Here is a 25,862-nt window from a genome sequence, read left to right as displayed (position 1 = left end):
TTTATTTTACACCATTGATGTGATGTTTCCTTTTTAAGATCTATTGCAAACATTTTTATTTTGCATCTGTTCTGGTGGTAAAGTGTTGGCGTCAAAGACTCAAGACTCAACGTGATCAATTAATGTTAACCACTACAACTGAGTTGATTCTTGCATACAATGCCATTTCTATATGAGATATTTGTGGCTGGTGGCTTATGTATGATGATTAACATTACTTTTGTTAGGTTCATTAGTTGGGAATAGTTGTAATCACATGGAGTTGTTTGCGAAGACTAGCAGATTCCTTCCGGATCAAGAACAATATCACTTTCCATCTCTTCTTGATTTTTTTAAATCAACCATGACAATTGGGTTAATTAATCAAAAAATTATAATCGATGCATATGTATGTGTGTTTGAAACTACCTTTGTTAGAGTGTTAAACGTGTCAGGGAGAAAGTTTATCTCAATTTATAATTTAAACTTGTATAGACAATATTAAATATTTATAACAAAGTTTTGTTTTATTTAGAAATAATTTTAGACAAAATTTCTTTAAACATGACTCAAGATTTAAGATTCATCCTCCAAACTCAATTTAACTAATGGTATGATTAAGATGACTTAGTGAAGTTTTCCGTCATACCTGGTATGTGTAGCCTTGTAGCTTTTATAAGTCTTTCTACTGAGATCAATTGATATAATATAAAAAACTATCTTCCTTATCGTATAATAATGATCCTATGGTGCGAGAATAAGAGTCTTTGAATAATTCCTAATTATTAATGTTGGATATCTCTCACCACTCACCAGTGATATAATCAAAATAAAGTTATAAATGAGGGTGATGGGAAGAAACCTTCATCATTTTAAGTTAATTTTGTAAAAATGATTTACACGAAAACTTAAATTTTAAAATGATATTAATTTCAATTTTAGCACCCAGTATAATTAAACTTATTAAATCATTCACTATCAATATATTATTGAATCATCCACAAATGTGGAGTCATTCAAATTTTATCATATGTCTTGTCATTTTATTTTTGTTTTACTCTATGTATTTTTTTTTATTTTTAATTCATGTAAAAAAACATTTTAAACCTTTATAATTTTTTTTCATTTTCAATCTCTTTATAATAAATAATGATGTCACACCATTGATGTGATACAATTATTCACACAAATTTCCTAGTGTAATATATGTTGATATCAACAAAAATAACTGATCAATCTTAACAAGCTAAAAATAAAACATTTGAAACTTATAGTTCCAAGGATTGTTTTGAAATTCTTTTTATACAAACCAAACATGAAAAACATTGAATTACAGGATGAAAATATTATTTAAGTCTAAAAAGAATAATATATTATAATATAAATTATTAATCATAAATTTTAAATATTTATTTATTATAATTTTTGATATAATAGTTTTTAATTATCATATAATTTATATATTTAAAAGCATTTATTTATTATAAATTTCAATTGTATAAAATAAACATTCATTTCACGAAATATTAAATACTAGTATATTAACAAACATCACACATACACACAACACTAAAATAAACAAATATTCTTATTGATGATGCACATATCTAAAATACAATAATTCTATTGATGCGCCGAAGAAACACGTCTAAAATAATAAGAGTTCTTGTTGATGTACGCACACAAATTGAGACCTTTCACCATAGTGTGTCTCATAGATGTAATTATGAAATTAATTCGTTGGTGGATCTATAGGTTTGATAAATTATTTTATTTGGAAGAATTATAAAAAGGAAAAGTCGTCATAATTTAAAATTAAAAGTTAGACATATTGCAAATTTAAACAAAAGTGAAAATATGTGGACATATTATACTAATAAAAATATGTGCACGTAACCAATAGTAATTGAATTCGATGGAATGGACCAATATTTCACAAATTGATGAACTAACGTTTAAATTTATGCTAAAAGAAATGTTTAGAGTTTGTGTTGAATCATATCTCTAACAAGATTTCTTCCGGAAAGAATAATGTGCGACAAAAAAAAAATGTATCATTCTGTGATGTTGTTCTACCAAAGCTCATCTCCCTCCCGTCATTCATTCAATATTAGTAAGACACAACCCCGGTCACTCTTTTATCGGTTTTTCTTTTTTTTGTAAATACACTTTTTTTCTCTTATTTTTTTTAATTTACTTTCTCTTTCCTTTTTATTTTTCTAATTTTAAAATATTATAAAATATAAATATTATATTATATAATTTTTTAAATTAATTTTAAAATTATTTATTTATTAAATTAAATTTTATAATTTTGTTTTTTTATTTTTTTAAACAAAAGATATACAGATAAAGAAAAATAAAAAAATTGAATAAAATTAGAATACAATTTTTTAGTTACTTTATATGTACTGTTGTAATTAAATTTACCTGGTGTTGATATATTTTTTTGTTATGTTCGTTAATTAAAACAATAAGAAAATTAGTAGTAGTATTAAAATAAACTAAAAAATACAGTAAAAAAATCATTGATACATCTATCTTATACAATAGACATAAAATTTCAAAGAATAGTAATTGTTATATTGAAAATATTTTTAAAAATATTTATTGAAAATCTTTAAATAAAAATATATTGAAATATCTTTAAAAATATTTACTTAGCAGTTATTTTTTGCTTAAATGATAAGAATTAATGTTCTTATTATTTATGGCTTACAGATATGAAAAGAAAAGATTAAAATATCCAGAAAATATTGATAACAGCTAAATATGAACTATTTTTTATAATAAAAATATATTAAAAATATCTTTAAAAATATTTAATTAACAGTTATCTTTTGTTGCCACCCTAATCAATGTGTCAAGACTATGAACGAGATCAGTGCGATCCTGATCCAATGAGAAATAGTATGGCAAAGGCTCATCCAGTTCCAACTAATGAGATGGACAAAGGAGAAAATAAATGGGAAATTAAAAAAAGTGTGAATGTAGAATTTGCCAGCAACATGGTCATGGTCTCATAACAGAAACAATTGTCCTACCATATCTCAATCTTAAATTTTTCCTTAACTAAGTATAATTGTTTAAATATTTTATTGATAATACAATATAATATTCTTCTATAAATAAGTTGTTAAAAAAAATCTTCTTATTTTTAATTAAATCTAATGACATTAACAAACTAATTATATTTAGTAATATAATTATATTAAAAATAATTATATTAGAAAATTTAGATTTTAAATAAAAATATTCACCTAAAAAATATGTTAAAGAAATTAAATAATAAAATAAAAATAATTATATTTAATAATATTATTTTCTTTAAAAAATTAAAAAAATTATAAAATTTAATTTAATAAATAAGTAATTTTAAAACCAATTAAAAAATTTTATAATATAATATTTTAAATTTGAAAAAATAAAAAGAAGAGAAAAAGTGTGAAGTAGTATATATTAAAGATTAAATTATAAAGTAGTAATGTAGATTGAAAAAACATGATGTATTTGCAAAAAAAACCCTCTTTTATCCTCCTAGCAGCGGGAATATCTCAATATTAAAGACCTTCTTTGTTTAACGTTTAGGATGTTTAGATTTTGTTTGAACTTTGAAATCCAGGAACTTAATTTCATTGTTGAATTAATCGAAACAGTTTTTATTTTACAAAGTTAATTGAAAAGTAATATATAAAAAACAGGACCTAAAGAGGATGGTCAAATTATATAATTTTAATTTTAATAACTATTATATTATTTTATAATTCCTTTTGGATTAAAAGTTGTTTTTTCATAAATTATATTTATAAAATTTTATATTAATTCAAAATCATTTTCTATTTTTTATATAAATTAAAATCGATACAATTAAAATATTTCAAAAAATATTAAAATATGAATTATTTGATTATTTTATTATTATTATTATTCAGTTTTAATAAAATTTGATACAAAATACATTAATAATACGTAAATATAACTCAGCAATCAGATCAATAAAAATTATGTTTTATATCAAATTATAAAAATATATAACCGTTTTTAAAATTATACTTATTTAATTTGATTTTTTTTATAGCTAATTAATTAATTTTTTTTATAATTTTTATAAAAAGTCTAAAATTCTGTAACAGAACGTAAATTGAAAAACATGTTTCCTAAAAATCCTATAACATTTCAATTTTTTAAATAATAAAAAACTTTGTTGTCAAAAGTTACCAAACCGTTTCCTATGTGACAGAAAATAGGAAAAAGATTATCGGGAGCGTAGTCAGAAAATGACGGTGATTCAACCATGAGTCACGACCAAATTAAAATAAGACAAATGAACGATTTGCATATATGGTGGCGTACGAAGGTTCATTGTGGTTTCCCATACAAACACGATGCTACAGATGAAAATTTAAACATCTTTGGACACCATCATTTCCTACCCTTTTACAGAGTCCAAATAGAACACGTTTAACGTGCTCCTGAATAGACAAGGAACTAGGGATATATAATTAGTACTACTTTAGTTGGGTAAGAAATTATAAAATTTATTTTCAGTCAGTTTTTTTTAAGAATATATATATATATATATATATATATATATATATATATATATATATATAATTAATTAAGATATTTAACTCAACTGGTTAATAATAGGTAAGAATTATTAAAGCTCATGATACCTAACTTTGATTATTGATAAAAAAGATGTATACATAATAAATTTGATATTCGTATCCTCTAAATATTCATATTTAAATATTCTTTTACACTTCATTTAAACTTAAGGGTTTAGTAAATATGTGCATGCATGCACTTATGATGAGTTTTATTACACATATTAGTTTAGGAATTTTATTATTTTTGCCTTAATGGTAAAAAATAATTTGATTTTTAATTAAAAAATTATCTCTTTCATTATGTTTTTTCTCCCTTAATTATCTTTATATTATTTTCTATTTTAAAAAAATTTATATCTTTTGTCAGCATTACTACCTCCACCATTATTTTATTCTCTCTACCACCATTATGGTACCATTGTCACCATTACTTCTTCTGCCATCGTTTTTTTTAACTAAAAGAAATCAAATTATTCTTTCTCTATTTATTATCTGGTATATTTGTTTATTTTTACTATTTTTCTAAGTGAATTTTTGATATATTTGTAGTTGTTTGTTTTTATTTAAAATAAAATATATTATTTTTTATTCATAAGAATCAAATTTAGATACAAGAAGATTTATAATAATTTATAGAATTTGTTCAATCAACTTAATTAAATCTCTTAATAATGAAAAGATACCCATTGAATCTTCTCCAACATTGCTATTTTCATAAAAAAAATCTTAACTATAACCTTTGCATCTAATGGTCTAGATTCTCTAAAAAAATCTAATGATCTAGATAAATTGCTAACAAAGGAATAAATGATCGATCTAATTTTTACATTAGTCATATAATTTTGAAATTGATTAATTTCATATATAAAATACTTAATTTTTTTTCTTAAATTGGTCACTTTTTTATGGAGAGAATAAATATATTGTACAAGTGAATTCAATCCGATAAGAAACATAAAAAAAATCAACTAATTAGAAGTTGAAATGTGTTTTTTACAATTGAAAAAAAATGTAAAAGAAATGCATGTAAAAAAGATTTCAAAAACATCAAATAAAGGTTTGTCATTAGAGGTGGGATTAGTTATGGTTATTGAACTGGTTCTTCATGCAGTTAAGTGGAAGTATTGTTAGGATGCAATGAAGGTAGTGATATCTATAGAGACTTTAAGGTCAAGTTAGTAAGAGCTTGAACCGACAACAATACAATCCTGCGTTAAAGATCATACTGATGTCATGCATGAAAGATATTGGTATTTATAAGTACAAGATGAGGAGATACTAGGTTCGAGATGGATACCAACCTAGGTCACGTGATTTTCTAGACATAAATTAGGTTCTAGCGGAGATTGTTGGATAAGATAACATTTAAGGAGTGTATATAAAAACTTTTATTGACAAATATAATGCGACTAATTAATAAGACATCATGACATTTTCTAAGTGTAACATGGTTTTTGAAGTAGAATGAGACACTTTTAAATTATGAATTACTCGACTAGTGCCTTAGACAAAGGAGTGAAAGACAATCTTAGCAGTTCAAAAGTGTTGCAATGCACTTAGAATCCAAGGTACATCTCAATCCCATTGAGCAATGAAGTTTGTGTTTGGATCAAATTCATTGGATTGAGCCTTTATGAGACATATACTCTTTTTTTTTTTTTGGTTTTATCAGTTGTGTATTGCTATATTAGTGACAGTTTTCTAAAAATATCTTATACGCAACTATCATTTAAAAAACCAGCTAGGAATCCAAATTGGCAAATTATCATGCAAGAAGCAAAATGATCAAATTATTGTGAAACTTTGCAAGCCTTTGGTTCCCAGCAACTAGGTCTTGGACCGGTGTGTGAGATGGGGGGGGCACTCTGACATTTGACAGAGAGAACAAAGGCAAAAAGACAAGAAAAAGTGAAGGACGAAAAACGGAATTTGATCGTTAGATTATAGAGTGAGGATTTAACAATCGGATTCTAAATGTTATATGGTATTTCGTATGGCCCTTCTCATAGGGTCCACAGCCCATAATGAAGATAAATAAACCGATATAGTCCAACAATATTAATTCAAGTATCCCCTTATTTAATAAATTGATTTTAATCTATTAAACGTGATTAAAATATCTATCCCCTTATTTTATATTACTACCTTTCATTAAAACTAGGTTAAATTATAAATTTGGTGTTATATTTGTATCAGAATTTGATTTTGGTCCTTATAATTTAATTTACGAATTTAATATTCTAATTTTTGATAATCATATTATTTCAGTCTTAATCTCAAAATTGGATCATGATTGTTACTTGACAATGTTGACCTAACATGTCATACTTTTATTGGACGTTGACTGTCACCGTCATTTTTTTTTGTGACATTTTTTTTATTGAATGTTAATTTCGTAACCTAATTAACGTCAACTTTCAATAAAATCATAATATGTGATGATCAACGTCCAATAGAAGTGCGACACGTGATAATCAAGGTAAGTAATTAATAATCAAAATCAAATTTTGAGGTTGAAGACTAAAATAACGAAATTATAAAAAATTGAGAGAATTAAATTATAGAGGAACCAAAATCAAATGTAGTTAAATTTACCTTAATAGGAAAAAAAGCCCATAATAGCACGCAAGCTTTCGAAATGTATTTTTTTGCTTCTTAATTTGTGTTTGGTTTTTTGACATTTTGGTCTCTCATACCAGTTGTGTGTCTGGTGATAAGTAGATAAGAACTTCACAATTACACGCCAGGTGTTTGAAGCTCACTTCGCCATAACATGCTAAGATGCTATCGAAATCATTATCTGGACTTGGATTCATCGTTTCTTTTCTTTTGGGTTGTAACTACTTTTTCTGGATTCCAAAGATTCGCTTTTGTTGTCTTTCTGCAGCACAAAAGTATGGGAGTGAAGCTTCCTCATCTCTTGTAACTTGTTTTCTTAGCCTTTTCCTTGTTACTATCACACAGTTGTGTATTTTAAATTAATAACAGTACCACTTGCATTGCGGGATCCACTAAGTTTCTTTTCTTTTTGAAATTCCGGACCCACTTATTTTTATGATATGCAATAAGGAATAGAGTGTAATGGCTATAGCATGACAATTAAAAAAAATTAATAAATTTAAATTATTATTTAAATTATTTTAAAAATTAATAAATTTATTATCATGAGATTAAATTAAATGATAATGTAAACTCAAGACATAACCCTTTTACTCTAAGAAATATTGGTGTGGACTGATATTTTTCTACTTTTACTGTGCTAATAAAAATATTATATTTACATTATTAATAAAGGGAAATTTTAAATTTGGTGTTCACAAATTTTAAATAATTTTATCTTTTTTTCAGGTTTTAAACTTTTACTATTCTTTTAAATAACTACTCCTTACTCTCATGTTCTTAGTTGTTTTTTATTAGTTTTATTTTTTATTTTTTAACTTCTAAATTTATTTATTTTATTTTATTTTTATTTAAAATATGTGGAGAGGCCCATATTAATTTATAATGTTAATTCATTGAGTTTTACTTATAATATTAGCTGGTACTTTGTAATGATACTTAGGCACAACTTGTGCTTTAGTTTTTAGTTGATTATTAAAATTTGATCTCTTAGCTTTTTTTTTTTAATTCATTGAGTTTTACTACTAACTATTTTAAGCACACAGGTTAATAATATTTAGTATATATTTTTTTTTTATTTTCAATTACTTACAAAAGTAAGTATTGTATACCATTTAATTTTTTAATATAATATTTTTAAAAATAAATATTTCTATTATTTTTTAATAGATGTTGTCACTACTTAATAATTAATTTTTATTTGTATTATTATTTAAATAACACTTGTTATTAATTACTTGTTATTTCGAACTCGGTTCAACCACTTAAGGCTTAATTTGTATAAAGGATCAATTTAGATCAACACTGAAAGGAGTAAGATTTTCAACATGAGATCATGAATATGGATAAAAATGGGTAGGATACCGCTCATTTTTATATTTACGTTTTTTAAAAAATTTCGTACCCGATCTTATATTTGCGGGAGTAATAACTTAATCCTTATATCTGTATTCGTTGGAAACCTATATATGTCTTTACATGTAGCTGGGACTCGCACTTTATTAATGTTAAAATTAATAAATCAATAAAAAATTAATCAAAACAATTATTACAAATAAATCAAAATTATATTCTTAAATTTAGAAAATATAATATTAAAAATCTCCACACATAATATTAAAAACAAACAAATATAATATTGATTTTTCTAAATTAAAGCCATCAATAAATAACTTTATAAAAATAATTATCCTATATAATAATTTATTGTGTGTGCGCGTGTATGTGTGTTTGTCACTATAGTACCTGCATATGTATCTGCGTAAATTTATAAGTAAATACATGCTCATGTATCCAGCTCTATGCATGTAATTATCCTTTTCTTCCTATTTGTGAATATTTTTATAGGTACCCATCATAAGATCCGTCCAAACTTTGTGATCCAAATTAGTTCAAAGTAAAGTGACCTATTTTTACACTAAAGGGATATTCTTCGACAATCCTTATGTCCCGTATCATGAAATACAATCAATATCATTACATGAGGTATGCATTTATTTTCATGATGTTACTCTTGTGTGAAATATTATAATACCCGCATTCGTATCAGTGTAAATTTACAAGTAAATACACATGCTTATGTATTCAATTCTATGCATGTAATTATTCTTTTCTTCCTATCTGGGGATATTTTTACAGGTATTCATAAAATCCTACTAAACTTTGTGATCTCGGATGAATAATTCAAAGTAAAGTGACCTATTTTTACACTAAGACAAGGGAATATTCTTCGACAATCCCTGTGTCCCATATCATGAAATACTAATCAATATCATTACATGAGGTATGCATTTATTTTCACAATTAATGTTACTCTTATGAAATATTTATTGACTTGAATGTCTAGTATCTTTTGCATAGTTTAAAAATTTGGTCCGACCTGGGTCGGATTGGTCCAACCAAAATTTGGTGGCATAATCAGGTAAGCTTGTTTATTGGATCGATCATGCATCTGGTCCAGAATGACCTAAACAGACTCGACTAAACTTAACCAATTTGGGATAAACCTGACGATCCAGATCAGTTTTTAAAACTCGTTAAAAAAACGCTCCAAACAAAACTTGAGACTTGTGTAATTGTGTGATTCAATTATTATTTGTAAACTTGTATTATCAATTTTAATACTTCAATTGTTATTTTGGATTTTAAAATATGAATGAACTTTTTTTAATCAAATAATGTTAGTTATATACTTATATATAATAAATACATATATAAATTTAAATTTTTTAATATATATCAAATCAAATCAGATCAATATTTAGTCCATCAATTATACCACTAACCCACTAGCTCAATGAGATAAATGACCGAATCCAGTTTGATAACTTGATCTTTTGCAAATATCAACTATTTTTTTGGAGTTTCAACCTTACATGAGACTTCAATGTAGCTAGGAAACTTCAAATATCGACTGGAGCATCAATTTATTCCATTTCGGTTGAGACATGTATTTGATTCATTTCATCCAAAAGATCAAAAGTTAATCCATTTCAAATAAATCTTTTCAAAAGCAATAATTAACTTAATTCATCACAAAAACACACAAGTGACACAACATCTCACTCCAATTCTATCATAACACTTATCATATTATATTTTAAATTTATATACTGTATAGATGTATAAAATACATAAATAGAGTGCATGGCTGTTAGTAGCCCATTCCAGCGCGAGAGTCGTCATCACAATTATCTGCTGATTTTAGAAAATTGAATATGGTTTTGAGGTAAAGGCTTTTATTCTTTTTCTTTTGAGTGCGGCTAAATTATGTATTTAGTCCTATAAAATATCATGCTTTTCATTCCTTTAGTTGCTTATTTATAATAAGTTTATTATTTTTTGGTAACTATTTTTTCCAACACTTATTGTTTGGTAATTATAAAGTTTATTATTTAATTTTCAAAATCTCTTTTCATTTTAAGATAGTCCTTTCTAGAGATGTTTTGTTCCATTAAGATTTTATGTGACACTAAAAAATGAAAGAAAATATCAAATAAAAAAGTGCTAATTATTTGAGTGACAAAAAATGATGATATTTTGAGGAAAAGAAGTAAATAGAAAAATGATACTTAACGCACAGAATTAACGGAATATTAACAAACATGTTTAGTTACAATACTATTTTTTCTAAATGAGCGATTAAATTAAAAAATAATATAATTTCACCTAAAATTTTGTATCAACATTATTTTTTTATTGAAATTTAATCATAATGCATTAACAATGTAAACTTTATTTTTTTTGGCCAAAGTCATACTTGCATTCATAACAGTAGAAACAATATAAGAAGGCATTTGATGAAAAACATGATTGCTAGCATTGAACCGTGATGTTTTTGTAAGAATATGAACAAATATGGTTGGCTTGTGGTCTAACTAAACTCACTTTTGAGCTTGGAAAATACCGAAGTGCATCTATACATTTATTCAATAGATTTTGAATATCCGAGACCCCTTTTCTTGTTTTTGATAAACCATCTACCACTGATTTGCAGTCAAGTAAGAAATCCATATTTTGGAAATTTCGATCCTTCAACCACGATAATGCATGAAGCAAACTCCAAGCTTCTGCCTCTTCCGGATTAGGGGGCCCTTTCTGCCAGGCCGTTTTAGCAATTACATAGGAGCCTTGCTCGTTTCTGATGCAGAATCTCATTCCGAAACCTTGTTGCTGGGCAAAATTGCAGCAACTATATTGCATTTGATTCTTCCAGGATTTGGTTTTTTCCATTGGGGTGTCAATTGTCTGTCTGTTTCTGCATGAATGCGGTGATCTGTGCGAGTCAGAAGCCAGTCAGAGTGATTCTGAAGAGCAAAAGAAACTGCTTCGCGAACTGGAATTTCCTATTCTCCCAAAGCTTGTTGTTTTCCGCCGCCAAATGGTCTAAAGCATTGTGACCAGTTCGCTGGATGTGTCTTGTGGAAGAGATTGAATTAGATCAAAGAGAAGAGTTTTTATTCCTTGTGCAGATAACACTTTTTGCTGAATCTCGGTCCATATTCCTGATTGGATCCATACACTGATTGCTTGGCTGCACCCGAAAAAAATATGCTATTCATTCTCTAGCCCATTCTCGCAGAAAGTGCAGTTGGGTTGGTAGATAACTCCTTTTCGGATCAGATTTTGCCGCGAAGGGAGATAGTCACGAAGGATACGCCAACTTAGATGTTTAATCTTTGGTGATACTCGTAAGCTCCAACCTGATTCCATAGCCCTTCTACTTTGAAATTGTTGTCGTAGAATAGGGTCTCCATGAGATGACTTGACAGTGTAAAGGCCATGAGCAATGAACTTCCAAATTTTCTCATCTTCCATATCAACATTTAAAAGTGGAATATTCTGAATGTGGTTGATATCATTTGTGTTCAGAATTTGGCTCATAATATCCAATCTCCAGGAGAGAGATGCATGGTCAATAAGAGAGCTAACTTTCATTAATTCTAGACCGTGTGGAACTGTAGAGGAGACAAAAGTGTTACCTTTTGATTGAAGCCATGGCTGACCCCAAACATTGATTTTCTCACCGTTCTCAATTCTCCATTCATGACCTTCCCTTATCACCGCCCCTGAAGCAAAAATGCTACGTCACATATGGTTTGGACTGTGCCCAAGATTAACATCCAAGAAATCAGTTTTAGAAAAATATTGGCTTTGAACACTTTTGAAACCCACATTTGGTTGAGTGATGAATTTTCAAGCTTGCTTTCCTAGCATAGACAAGTTAAAGGCATGAAGATGACAAAATCCCATTCCTCCACTATCTTTTTTCATTGTCAATTGTTCTCAACTCATCAAGTTTATACCCCTCACTCATGTTGCTTTTTTCCTCCACCAAAAGGAGTTCATCATTTTCTGCCGTTCATTTTCCAGAAAAGCAGGAAGGAGCAAAACACTCATGAAATAAGTTGCGATTGCCTAAGCACAAGATTTTATAAAAGTTTCCTTACCCACCCTTGAGAGATGTTTACTACTCCAGTGGTTGATCCTTTTCCACATTCTGTCTTTGATGAAGCTGAAATATGTCTTTTTATTCCTTCCAATCATTGGTGGTATCCCTGTTACTTTTCAATGCCAAAACCCTATGGTACTCCCAATTATGAAATGATGAGATTCCTTATGTCAGAAGTGGTGTTGGCACTGAACATGATCTTTAATTTCTGAAGATCGATTTTGTGACCCCGAGTCTTTTCCATATACACCAAGGATGGATTTAAGAATAATGTGCTCCTTTTCGCTGCCCTACACTATAAAAAACAATTATCAATAAATAAAACGTGTGAGAGAACAAGGACCCCTCTACACACCTTTCATGCAATTCTCCCCTATTCTTAGGCTTTTTAAGAAATGAAGAAAGACACTCAATGCAAATAATAAAAAGGTAAGTTGGCAGTGTGTCACCCTGCCTAAGTCCTTTCTTTAGAAGAATATGTCCTATAGGATCCCTATTAATGATGATTGAAAAACTTATCGAATCAAGACGAAGCTTAATCTAGTTAACCCAATTTTGATGAAAACCCATTCTTGTCATAACTCTCAAGAGATAATTTCACTTTATTTTGTCAAAAGCTTTACTAATATCAATTTTCATAGCCATCTCACCCATTTTACCCTTTTTCTTGCATTTCATGTAGTAGACAACCTCGGATGCAACCAAAAACATTATCAATGATAGACCTGCCCCCGACAAAAGTTTTGTTTGTTCCTCTAAGATACATTTGGCTAGTAAAGTTTTAAATATGTAGGCAAGGGTTTTTGAGATATTTTTGTATATGACATTGCATAGGGAAATGGGTCTATAATATTGCATGGAGGAAGGGTTTTGGTTTTTAGGGAAGAGGATAGTAGTGGTTGAGTTAATTTTAGGGGGGAGGGATCCTTTTTCAAGTAAAGAAATTATTGAGGAAAAATTTCTAGTCCACAAAGGTACCATATTTTTTTATTTTATAAAAAACAACATTTTATCCATTAGGGCCAGGTGACTTATTAGAATCCATTTGATAGAGAGCAATTTTGAATTCATTCATAGTAAAAGGGACAAACAAGGCATTATTGTCATCATTGAAAATACAAGGACCAATTTTATCAACATTAAGATCACTATCTTCCTCAAATGTCATAGAAGTGATGTTGTTTAGTTTCTTTTTGGTCGTGGTAGATGTGTGAAAAAATTTGGAGTTGATGTCTCCATCTTTTAGCCAAAAGATTTTGGGTTGTTGCTTCCAGTAAGCTTCCTCCTGAGCAATTAGGTTTGAAATTTTGTTGCTGACTTCCTGGAATTTTATTACTGACTCGTCATCCATTTTTTGTCTTAGGACATCCAACTCTCGCCTGCAATCATCAATACGAGCAGTGAATCTTGAACGGATTTTCTTACCCTGTATGTTTATGTTTTTTCTACACGCTTTTATCTTTGAGAGGAAGTCATTCAATTATGATTTGGCCCATCCATTGTCAACAATATGCTCAAGCTCGGGTTTGAGAAGCCAAGAGTTCTTGAATTTGAAATGTTTACAAAATCTGTTTTGCATGTTTTGGTTCAGACGCAAAAAAGATAAAAGAGTCGTCCGATTTTGAAGCAATTGTATTCATGAATTTAAAATTTGGAAAAAGATCAATCCATTATGAGATTGCCATGACTCTGTCTAACTATTCTTCTACACAGTCAAATTTTCCTCGTCGACAGACACAAGTGTATGTGTAACACTCCATAGGTAGATCATGAAGGTTACAGTCAAAGATGACTTCACGAAACCTCAAATAAGCCAAGAAGAGTGATCATGGATTCCCTTCTTATCATTATCAGAGAAGAGGTCATTAAAATCTCCAATGATGCACCAAAAGTAGAGATTCGTTTTAATATTTTGAGTCTTAGATTCATTTTTCAGGAACTATTTTACTTGAAATTCTCCTAGGATCTGTCAAATCCTAAGAAGCATAAAGGAACATTCAACACTTTGAAGTTCAAATAGTATCAAAAGACACGCTCTGCTATGATAGACATGCTCTAATGAAAAGAAAATGGTTTTGTGCTGAAATGTTCTTCAAGGAAGCTAAAGAAAGTGGTTTTCTAGCATGAAGAATGATACACATTTAATGCAAGCATTAAATATTCCATCAACCATAATCTCCAAACGCGAGCTTAAGTGAAAATTTATATCTGTTTAGAGACAACAAACACTTGTTGAAGAGTGTTTAAAGGAAAATATCTCAAGAAGAAGGGTTGAATTGTAATTTTAAAAATTTAAAACATTTTTCTTGAACAACAGCATTACTGCCCGTCTAGCTTTACAACTCACATTCTACACCAAACTTGTTACAATCAATATTTTTTGTCATACCAAGCCATTGTTGACTCTAATACAAATAAAGAGATTTGTTGTTTGTTTACACACTGACTAACACTCAATCATCTTAAAGAAGGATATACAATCTCAACATTTAGTTTTTCTTTGAAGGTATTCAAGGTGTTTTGATAATTTTACAAGAATTTACAGGAATATACAGAGAATATGAATGCGTAGGTTCTTGTTTTATGTCTTCAAAGCTTCTGGTTTATATAAGTCTTCTTCAACAAGTGTTCATTATCTCTAAATGAATAGATCTTTTCACTTGAGCTTGTGTGTGAAGATTATAACCATTAGAGATATTTAATGCTTGCATTAAATGCATGTATTCTTCATGCTGGAAAATCATTTAGCTATTGTGTTGAACAATCCATTAGAAAATCACTTCCTTTTGTGTTAGAGCATGTCTACTTTTTATGGCTATTGACAACTCTCAAAACTTGATCTTCATTTATTCTTTATAGGATTCGATAGATCCTAAGAGTATGTCTCTACAAAAAAATCTCAGATACAAAGTATTAAATAAAGTCTTAAATATCATTTTTTAATGTTGTATAAGATCATAACTTTATCTTGCTATCATCTGACATATCAGAGAAAGACTCATGAAGCATGTTCTAATATAGAATAAGACACAACTTTTAACCTTTACATTTATTTACATCTAATAAAAATAATTAGGGATCCTAATTTGTTTTAAACAAAAATGTCTTTTGACTTAACAAAAGGTCTATAAATACTAAAAGCTTTGAAGAAATAGGTTATGACGAACCTACACATTATCATTTTCGAACTCTTATTGAAAAGCTTTCTATAAATTCTTCGTAAAGTTCAAAAACTCTCAAAATACTTTGAACATCTTGAGAGAAAAGACTAAGAGCTTAGATTATATATCCGTATGTGAAACGATTAAGAATTAGTTAGTGAGCCAAACAAACAACAAATTTTTGAGCCAGGAGTGACTTGGTAGGACAAAAAATATTGGGTTGTTCAAGCTTGGTGATAAGTTTGGTTTGTAAGAGCTAGTAGTGACACTGAAGAAAACTTGTAACTTTGAGAAGTTAATGGAACTTGGTGGTTTATCAAGAATTAATCGTAGTTTCAGTGATTGAAACGAACCAATATAAATCTTTGTGTCTTGTTGTTCTCTTGCTCTTTTTGTGTTTAAACTTAAGGTCCATATTTGATTTTGTTTTTTAAAACACTTTTTAACAAAATTTGATCCCATCGTCTCACTTAGTTTATTGGAAAAATTTGTTATATATTTTTCAAAGTTATTTCAGACAATAATTATGTTTGCGAAACAGGTTTAGAAAATTCATAAAATCACAATTCAACCCTCATTTTTGTGATATTTACCTTTGAATATTGCACAAAGTTTTAGATTCAAATATTTTTATCTCTATTTGTTAGAATACAAGTGTGAATATGCAATCACAAATTGGGTATAAATGGGTAAGTTGAACAACATATAAATAAGAAAAATCTTTAAACATGATGCTTTTAAGATTTTGTATCAAAATATAATGTCAAATTCATTTATGTGGTGAGCTCATGACCCATTAGTGAAAATCTCTCGAAATTTTTCCCCGCTCATGTTCTAACACTATTATACACTGACAATAACTTTTGCAATTATTAAAAATTTGAGAACACTCATTTCCCACTCCAAATGATAGCAAGTTTAAGGGTGAGTAAAAGGGACTAATCCCTCAGAATATGGTAAACAAAAGTTTGAATCCTTATTGAAAAAAAAAATTATAATTAGTGTCTGATCACACCTCATATAGGTTTGTTTAGGAAGACACTTATAAAAAGCAAGTAAATAAAAATAAAAAGATTATATATCCCTCTCTATATAAAATAAAACAACTATTTTAGAAAAAAATGACTTTAGTTGTAATTCTTCAACAAGAATATTTTTAGGAATTTTTCTTAACCTCTCTACTATTTCAATCTATCTTTTATAATAACTTTAGTTTCAGTTTAAATTTTAATATTTTTAAAATAAGTTATCAATAATTAGAATAAGATTATATATTGTGTATGATAACTCTTAAATATAATTTATATGTCCAAAAAATTTATTTAATTGTATAAAAAATATTATTTATTACAAATTTTAATATAATACAATTTATATATTTAAAAGTATTTGTTTATTATAAAGTTTAGTTATAAAAAATATATTTATCCCATATAATGAACAAGCTAAAATACTAGTTCAATTAGAATGTATTATTGATGTAGTTATAAATTATTATATATATGATAAAATTGTTTATATTTATAATAGTTATTTAAAAATTATATGTAAAATAATTTTTGATTACTTCACCATAGAATTTGTTTTTTTACACAAGATTAAAGTCAAACATCATTAGCAACGTACCATCTAGAGTTACTTGGGCATTTCAAACAATGCTTACCCACGTGAAAGCCCTAAGAATATATAATTAGTCAGCTTATCCGAAACTTACGTATATTCCAACTTCTCCTCAGCAGCCCTTTGCATGATCAAGCATCGACGTTGTCATGGAAGCACGAGGGTGAGATGGCATCCATGTTACACAGGTTTCTAAAAAATAGAGTAAACTTTTTAAATTAGATTTTGGTGTCAATAATGGGCTTTTTGTTTACTTTTTTTTATTTATCAAACTGGTCATTTTTTAAATTTATTAAAAGTGTGTTTGGATGAGGTAATTTAAAATTTTAAATAACTTTAAATTCTAAGAATTTTAAATGCTCAAATTTAAATTTCTTTATTTTTAAAATTCTGTGTTTGAATTCCTTTATTAAAAGTCGAAACTATCCGTTTCCAACGCGTCCGCACTTGAGAATAAAAACGGCGAAGCTAATGGACGGAGTCATTCGTGGCGTCGCCGCGATTCTTGGAGGTCGTCATCATCGTCTTGAACTCCTCGAAGTTGACACAACGATTCGTGACACGGCATTCATCGACGAAACAGTTGAGGTCGAGGCTATTGAGCGCGAGGTGGAGCTCCGCGGTAGAGATGAGGCCATTTTTGTCGCGGTTGTAGAGATCGAAGGCATCACGGAACTCGCTGGATCCACCGTCGATGGAGGCATCGGAGCGGCAGAAGGCGACGAACTCCATGAGGTTGATGAAGTCGTCGCGGTCAGTGTCGAGGTCTTCCATGACATGGCGGAGGTCCTCTGGAGAGACGTCGGATCCGAGCGACCGGAGCACGCTGTCGAGCTCGTCAGCGGAGATCTTGCCGTTACCGTTGGTGTCGAAGCGGTTGAAGATTGTCTCGAGTTCGTTCATGTCTTCGAAATACGGAAAGAACTTGTTTTCAAGAATTTGAAATTCACTTTCTTGAAGATAGAATTTAAAATTCTATTCTTTTAACTAATTAAAATTTCATTTAAAATTCTAAAATTTTAAATTCTTTTTACTAAAATATTCAAACAGTTACCTTTAATAAAAAAAGAATTTAATTCCCTATAAAAAATACATTACCTAATTAAATTATCTATCCAAACACACTCTAAGAATAATGAATGATCGTGCTTTAAAATACGACCTCAGTGATAAGAAGTCATTTTCTTTTAATATGACTTCGGTAGTTTTAATTTAGGTGTTGTTGGATAACATATGGTTTAATGGATGACTTTGTTGTTTTTTTTAGTATATATGTGCATTTTTTGTGTGGTTATTGGGTCCTAATGTGAGGTAAGATGCATCACCATCATGATTAATTACTAATAGCATGTTTGTGAACTGGTTTCATCTGGTTTACTCACGTTTTAAGGTGTTGTTTTGTAAGTAGCATTTTTGTATTTTTTTTTTTTACTTTTGAATAACATATATTTGAGGGACGGTGAACACGGAAAAACAAACACACTATAAGTCCATATCCTAGAGTTGGTTTTACTTGTTAGTAATGCACAATAAAATAGTAACCTGCATTTTTTATTTTGGGTGCCATAACAAAGGAGTAGAGACAAAGTAGTAAAATTGTAAATTTTCAAAAAATAGGGAATGCCAACAGCAAAAAGGATGTGTGAATCACATCAAGAAATGCTATCATTTAATTATAAACTAATATTTAAATTATTTATAATATTTTTTTAAAATTAACAAATTTATTATATATAATAAATTGTGATTGAATGATTATATAAATTTTTTTATTAAATGAATACCTAATTTTTTTCTCTTAAATTAAACCCAAGAGGAATATGTATGCATTCATAACAATGCCAACGTCCCATCACACCTTTATTTTATTTAAATAGATAGAATACAGGCAGACAGACAAAGAAACTTATTAACAGATACTCAATCTGGGACCAACACGTGGAGCAACCAAATAATTTACGGAACAGAAATTACAATACCGATAAAGATAAAACAGTAACAAATAGTCTCCTTCCAAACTAAGTTCTTTTGGCAAACTCTGGTGGGCTAGCTTCTTCTTGCCATCTAAAGGCTCAATAGGCACAGCTGATGCCATTGTCACACACTTTTTGGTGGCTTCACGGATCTCTTCTTCTTAATGGGATACGATGGCTGATGTGCAATTCCACACTTGCCGAATTTTTCACCAACCAAATTTCTTTCTATTCTCATAGTCATCCTCTCCCTATTGAGGACTCCATGAATTCCTTACAATCCAATAATCTTGATCTTCATCTGAACCATACCCAACAATCACCACACGATGATCAAATACTTTACCACATACCCCACTGAATACTCCCCCACAAAACATAAAATTTACTAATAATTAAGAAAATTAAGAGAAAATATGCCTGAGAAAAATCACTTACTTACCGCATATACATGATATACTAATGAAATCTATGTTAAAACTGTTACTACCGTCTTTAATTATAATATCTTTTTTATTTTTTTATATAATTTATTTTTCTAATTTTTAGATGTATTAATTATTTTTTCCCTACATATACTTACTTAATTATTTTCTCTAAAAATATTAATGATAAAAAATTAAGCAAATAAAAAGATAAGAAAAAGATAGTTTTTTTAGAATGATAATACAATTAATTGATAAATTTATTATGATTAATTAAATTATTTACTTTTTTAAAGAGCGTAAATTAATTGAAAGATTCTTATAATAAGAGACACATGAAATATATAGAAAAGACAAAAGTAATAGCACATTTGGGTGGGCAGTTGCAAATCTGAAATTAATTGAATGGTCGTAAAAGAAAATTTTATCAAAAACAAGTTTCTAGCAAAATTTATCCTAGAATTTTTAACTCAACCCAAAAGGAAAAAAAACTTCATTTTTTTCACTTCAACTTAAGCTTGCTTGTAGGATTAAACTCGAGTTTGAGTTAAAGCATCCAAATGATTTATTTTTGCACAATCCCATTTAGGTTCTCTATATATAAGTCCAAGCTTGAATTTTCCCATTCTGTTTATTCTATGCAATGGGCACACCTTTCTGTCCTCGTTCATGGATAAAATTAATTTAAAAAGTAAAAACTTACGGATTCATATAATTTAAAGTCTTGAGAAAGGATAGACCCTTCGTTCTTCTCTTCACAAGAAACCCTAGGCACTCAGATTTGCTTGGTAACCTTCCTTGGGTGATCGAGAGGATGAAATATCTTAGTCAAAACCTCTTAGTAAATACTTTATTATTTGAAAATCTAAATACATGCTTAATAACTAAAATAACGTAAACTTACTTTATTGAAACATTAACAAATCTAAATTTGGAAACATTTTAAAATTCACGAGCAACTTTTAAATTATCTTTAATTAACTTATTTTCTAAAGGATGATGTGAGAGGGAAAACAAGTAGATTGTAGTATGATTATTCCAGTTAGGATGAACTTAGTTTAGTTCGATTCAACCAGTTAATATTTAGTTCAATTTGAAATTCAATTTAAATTTGATATAAATCTTTTTTTTAGCTCGATTTTAATTTGATTCTAGCTTGCAAATAGTTTGGTTTAGATCGTTAGTTTGAATCACATAAATAAAGAGTAAAAAAATTTACACATTTCAAAATTTCAATTTATCATAGGATTTTAAATAAAATAATTATTTATTTTTTTAAGAAGAAAACATTGATTTTAGCATATCTTGTGCTGGCTATTTTATTTAATAGAATATGTTTGGCCTTTTCAAAAAATTAAAAAACTAGAATCATACAAATTATATAATAATTCCTCCTCGTGATCCATGCGGCACGAGTGCTTGGCGCCTATTTTTAAATAAGCAAAGTATTAAATGAAAATGTTTATATTGGTTAATCTTGTTATTTGATAAATATTTTTAATTAATTAAGATTTCATTTTTAATATTTCTTATTTATTCTTTTTATATCAGATCTCAATAAAAATACTTTAAGATTATGTTTGATAAATTATTTTAATTAGTGTCTAACTGTTTTTATTAATTGAAAAAATTATTTAACTATTTGATAAATAAGTTTTTTAATAGCTTAATATTTTTTAAAACATTATTTCAAGTGACTTTTTTTAAATTTTATCTTTTAAATTTTATTCCTTTTTATCTTGGAAATATTTATTAAAAATTCTCATTACTCTTTTTAAATAAAACATATTTTGAATAGTTTTATATTAGATTATTTATTTTAACTATTACACTAATTAAATAATAAAATTATAATATCTAATTAATTGTATTTTTTGAAATTTATTTTAAAATTTATTCAAAATATTCAAAGATATAATATAAGATTAACTATTTGTTTAGATAAGCGTTGATAGAATTCATTTTGAATGAATGTGAATTTACAAATTTGATTTTGAGTATATAATTATCAAAATGAATTTTAATATTCATGTATACTTTTTTATATTCTAATTGTATTTGAAGGGTATGGGTGAAATATACTTATGGATTCAAGTTAGAGTGGATGAGGCTATTAGAAATAGTTTCAAACTTCACTTGTGTCTGGATCACCTAAATTAAGTTTGTAACTAATTACCAAACATAATGGTCAATGAAAAATCAAGTTTGACTAATCCAACACTCAAGTTTTAGTCATGTAAATGCAAAACCAAACATGCTCTTGTAGCCAAATACATAATATGAAAAAATCTAATCCATTCAACAAAAAATATGAAAAATATAATAAAAATAATATATCTATAAACAAAAAATTACAAGAGTTTAAAACTATTTTAAAATTTAAAATTATAACACTTCAAAAAATATTTTTATCCATAAAATAAAATTAAAATTTATATGACAACATCATATAAATATATTTACTTTTATCATTTTGTATTTTTTTTAATTATTTCAACAAGTAGTTATACCAATCACTTATGATTTAATAAATTATTTTAATTCTTTTTGTTAGCTACCTTTTCAGGTTTCAATTAACTTTTTATAGCTAATTTTTTTAACTAATTTTATAGAATACAATCTTAGCAAAAAGAGTTTATTTTGTTAAATGTGATTAATAAAATTAAATGATGTTAAGTGATTTTCTTTAAGTAGTAAAAATATAGTTTTTTTTTACTTAAAGTTAAGTTTAACAAAGTATAAGGGTATGTATGATACACGCTACACTACAGTATAAAGTGAAGAACAACAAAGGATACACACTTAAGTTATAAAATAAATTTTTATGTTGTCCATTGTTTGATAAATAATGGATAGTATAAGCAAAATAATATAAAATTGATTGAAAGTATTGGTTATTTAATGAAATATAATTTATTTTAACATTATTATTATATATTATAAAATAGGTTAAATTTTAATTTTGGTCTTTTATAATTTTAAATTTATAATTTTGATCTTCTTATTTTTAAATCAAAACATTTGATTTCTTATTTATCAGAAAAAATAATTTAAGTTTATTTATCGATTAATCATCCAAAGTCAATCATTAATTTTAATATGTATATCAATGTTGATGCGACACTTCTATAGACTCTCGACATGACACTTATATAACATAATTAAATAAAGTAAAAAATAAAAAAAAATGTTGATAAAAGTTAAAATAAGATAATAAATTACTAAAAAATTTGTTTTAATTAGTTAATTTTATAAACATTATTTTCTACGCATCATTAGTTATTAATTTTTTTAATTATAAAAATTTATAAATTAAAAGATATTTAATATATAAATATTTTTAATTTTGTTTTATATTTTTACTTTGAATAGTTCACATATTTTTATTTTACTAATTTATAATTAAATTTCATAAATTAATATATCAATTATTTACATAAGTTATTTTTTAAATTAATTTTAATATATAAATTATTTTTACTCTTATTACATAAAAAATATAATTGCATCAATTAATATATAAATTATAAAAATTATGTAAAGTTATTTTAATTCTTATTATTATATAAATTAATAAATTTACCGTTGGCTGAGCTTCATTGGGATAAGGGGAGCCACGGTCTAGGTTTATGTGTAGGTCTAGGCCTAGAGAGCTATGGCATCCCAAACTTTTTGAAATTATAAATATGTATAAATAGTAAAAGATTTCAATTATATTTTTAATATTTTCAATTATTCCGGATGAAAATCAAAACCCTATCTCAGCTTCTCTTTAGTTTCATTATTTATCCTATGAAGACTGATCACTTAAAGCTTGTGTTCGATAGAGGACAATATAAAAGAAATAGAGAAGAAAAGAAGAAAAAGGAGTGAAATTTAAGGTGAAGCTCCAACCAGAAACACACCCTTACCACTAGAAATACATTTGACCACAGCCTCAAAATGAATCTGAATATCAATCGCTTGAACTTCAAGCACTTGAGCAAGACGAAGGCCTTCCAGAGCACCCCACGATTCAACCACAAAAGCATTTGATCTTCACACTTTCTTGACAAATCTGCACAACCACATAACTCTAGAATTCCGTAAGAAGCCACCACACGTAGCTAAACCATACTGCATGCCTTCTCCAGGATCCATCACTGTTAAGAGCAACCCACCCTTCCAATGGAGTTTGCCACCCAATAGACACCTCCTCTTTCTGCCCAGGAGTCTGCACTAGCATCTAAGCCAACTTTACTACCTTACTCATTATTTTTAATTATGTATAAATATTACATAATTATAGTAATTAATTAATTATGGAAACTATGATCAATTTGATTTTTCTAATTTAAATATTCAGACTAATAATAAGTATATATTCTGATTTCAATTGATTGATATAATCTAATATATGATTATATATAGTAATTAAAGAAACGATGACTAGAGCATGATTCTTAAGATTTGAACATTTAAACTAGTATTCATTCTATTATTCTATTTCATATTGATCTAGGTTTATAATTCACTTTTAGCATACTAAAAAGAAATATTATAATTTTCTTTTTGAAAAATATAATCAATCATTACATATATTTGTAATAAAAAAATCATGAAAAATTTCTTTCTTTCATAATATCTATAAATATATAATTGATAATTTTAAAAATATTTATATGTACATCTGTATAAATGATCAATTGTACATTGTCTACTTTTTCACATTTCATTGTGCGCAAACTCTTCCTTCATTTTAATATTTCGTTATTACGTGATACTGTGTTTCTAAACACAGTTTTCAATGACGTATGAATTAAGTATTGATGCCCAACTACCTACCATGCATGTAGTGCATGCTATACGTGAAACTATCATTCATCCCATGCAGGAAAAAAATGGCAAAGATCTGTATGTTACGTGCAGTATTGCGTGAAAATAAACATAGTAAACACAAAATGAGTATGCATTTATAATGATGCCCATAGAGCCATCGCACCTTTATTTAGATAGATACTGTAGATAGACTAAACAGATACTCAATCTGGGGCCAACACGTGCAGCAACCAGATGATTTAGGGAACAGAAATTACAATACTTATATAAAGATAAAATAGCTCAAAGATAGTCTCCTTGAAATTTTGGCCTTGTTATTAATTACTTCCAAAGGCTCAATGGGCACAGCTAGCCGATGCCATTGTCACACATATTTGGTGGCTTGTTGATCGGTGACTTTTATAATGGGATAGTAACCCCCGTTTCCAAATTTACAAGTGCTCAGTTTTCTTTGTATTCTGATATAGCCATTCTCTCCCCATTTATCACTATATGAATTCTTTGCTATCCAATAATCTCCATCTTTTTCTGTACCATACCCCACAAGCAGGAGAGCATGATTTAATTCTGTACCGCATTTCCCTTTGAATACACCCTGACATAAGAAAAATTTGTCAACATAGAGAAAATATGCGCAGTAGCAAAACCTCTATTTATGATTAATGATCTTAATTTTTATAAAATTGAGTTCAGAAACAAAATTTTATCAAAAACAAGTTTTTAGTAAAATTTAACATAGAATTTTTAACTCAATGCAAAAACTACAATTTTTTACCCACTTCAGCTCAAACAAGGTTGTAGGACTAAACTCGAGTTTGAGTTAATTAAAGCACCGAATTAACATGATTTATTTTTGCCCAATCTCATTTAATTAGCTGCTCTAATTAAATTCACGTTTAAGGACGGGAACACCCCTCAAGCATGATATAAAAAAAAATCACATTCGATTGCTAGATACAATATATGCTTTGATAATCTTGAATATTCCCATGCTATTTATTCTATACAATAAACGACACACTTTTCTGTCCTAATTCATACATAAAATTAATGTTAAATATATTTTTTATCTTAGATAAATATCTTATTTTTGTGATTGTTTTTAATGAATTTTTATTTAGTGTTAACTCTCTAATAAAATACTTTTGTTTTTTGTTTATAATATTTTATCTTAATTCTTGATAAATTAGTGAGTTGTGTTT

The 25,862-nt window shown here is 27.6% G+C and overlaps 2 protein-coding genes across 2 annotated transcripts in view; both read right to left on the bottom strand.

Annotated features, from left to right (window-relative positions):
• Positions 1–17,912: 17,912 nt before the first annotated feature.
• On the bottom strand, positions 17,913–19,539 carry LOC100790641 (probable calcium-binding protein CML27). The gene is made up of 2 exons (XM_003545278.2): positions 19,482–19,539; positions 17,913–18,349 (listed from the first exon to the last, which is right to left on the bottom strand). Exons 1-2 carry the CDS (start codon positions 19,537–19,539, stop codon positions 17,913–17,915), a joined length of 495 nt encoding a protein of 164 aa, XP_003545326.2.
• A 5,250-nt stretch (positions 19,540–24,789) lies between these two features.
• Positions 24,790–25,862, bottom strand: part of LOC100787094 (probable cysteine protease RD21B) — a 2,723-nt gene continuing 1,650 nt past the window's right edge. The window contains exon 4 of the mRNA XM_041009336.1: positions 24,790–25,307. Within this exon, the coding sequence (XP_040865270.1) occupies positions 25,025–25,307 (283 nt within the window). The 3' untranslated portion in view covers positions 24,790–25,024. The remainder of the gene's footprint in view (positions 25,308–25,862) is intronic.

The sequence above is a fragment of the Glycine max genome, chromosome 14, assembly GCF_000004515.6.
Source record: "Glycine max cultivar Williams 82 chromosome 14, Glycine_max_v4.0, whole genome shotgun sequence".
Lineage (NCBI taxonomy): Eukaryota > Viridiplantae > Streptophyta > Magnoliopsida > Fabales > Fabaceae > Glycine > Glycine max.
Note: the sequence above shows the minus strand (reverse complement) of the source record. Positions and strands in the feature narration are given on the sequence as shown.

Bases quoted from the DNA above. Each gene is read 5' to 3' on its own strand.
- LOC100790641 (XM_003545278.2), bottom strand. From the start codon at position 19,539: ATGGCATCAGCTGTGCCTATTGAGCCTTTAGATGGCAAGAAGAAGCTA. The intron at 18,350-19,481 runs GTTTGCCAAAAG...CGTATTTCGAAG, and splicing joins GAAGAAGCTAGCCCACCAGA to ACATGAACGAACTCGAGACA.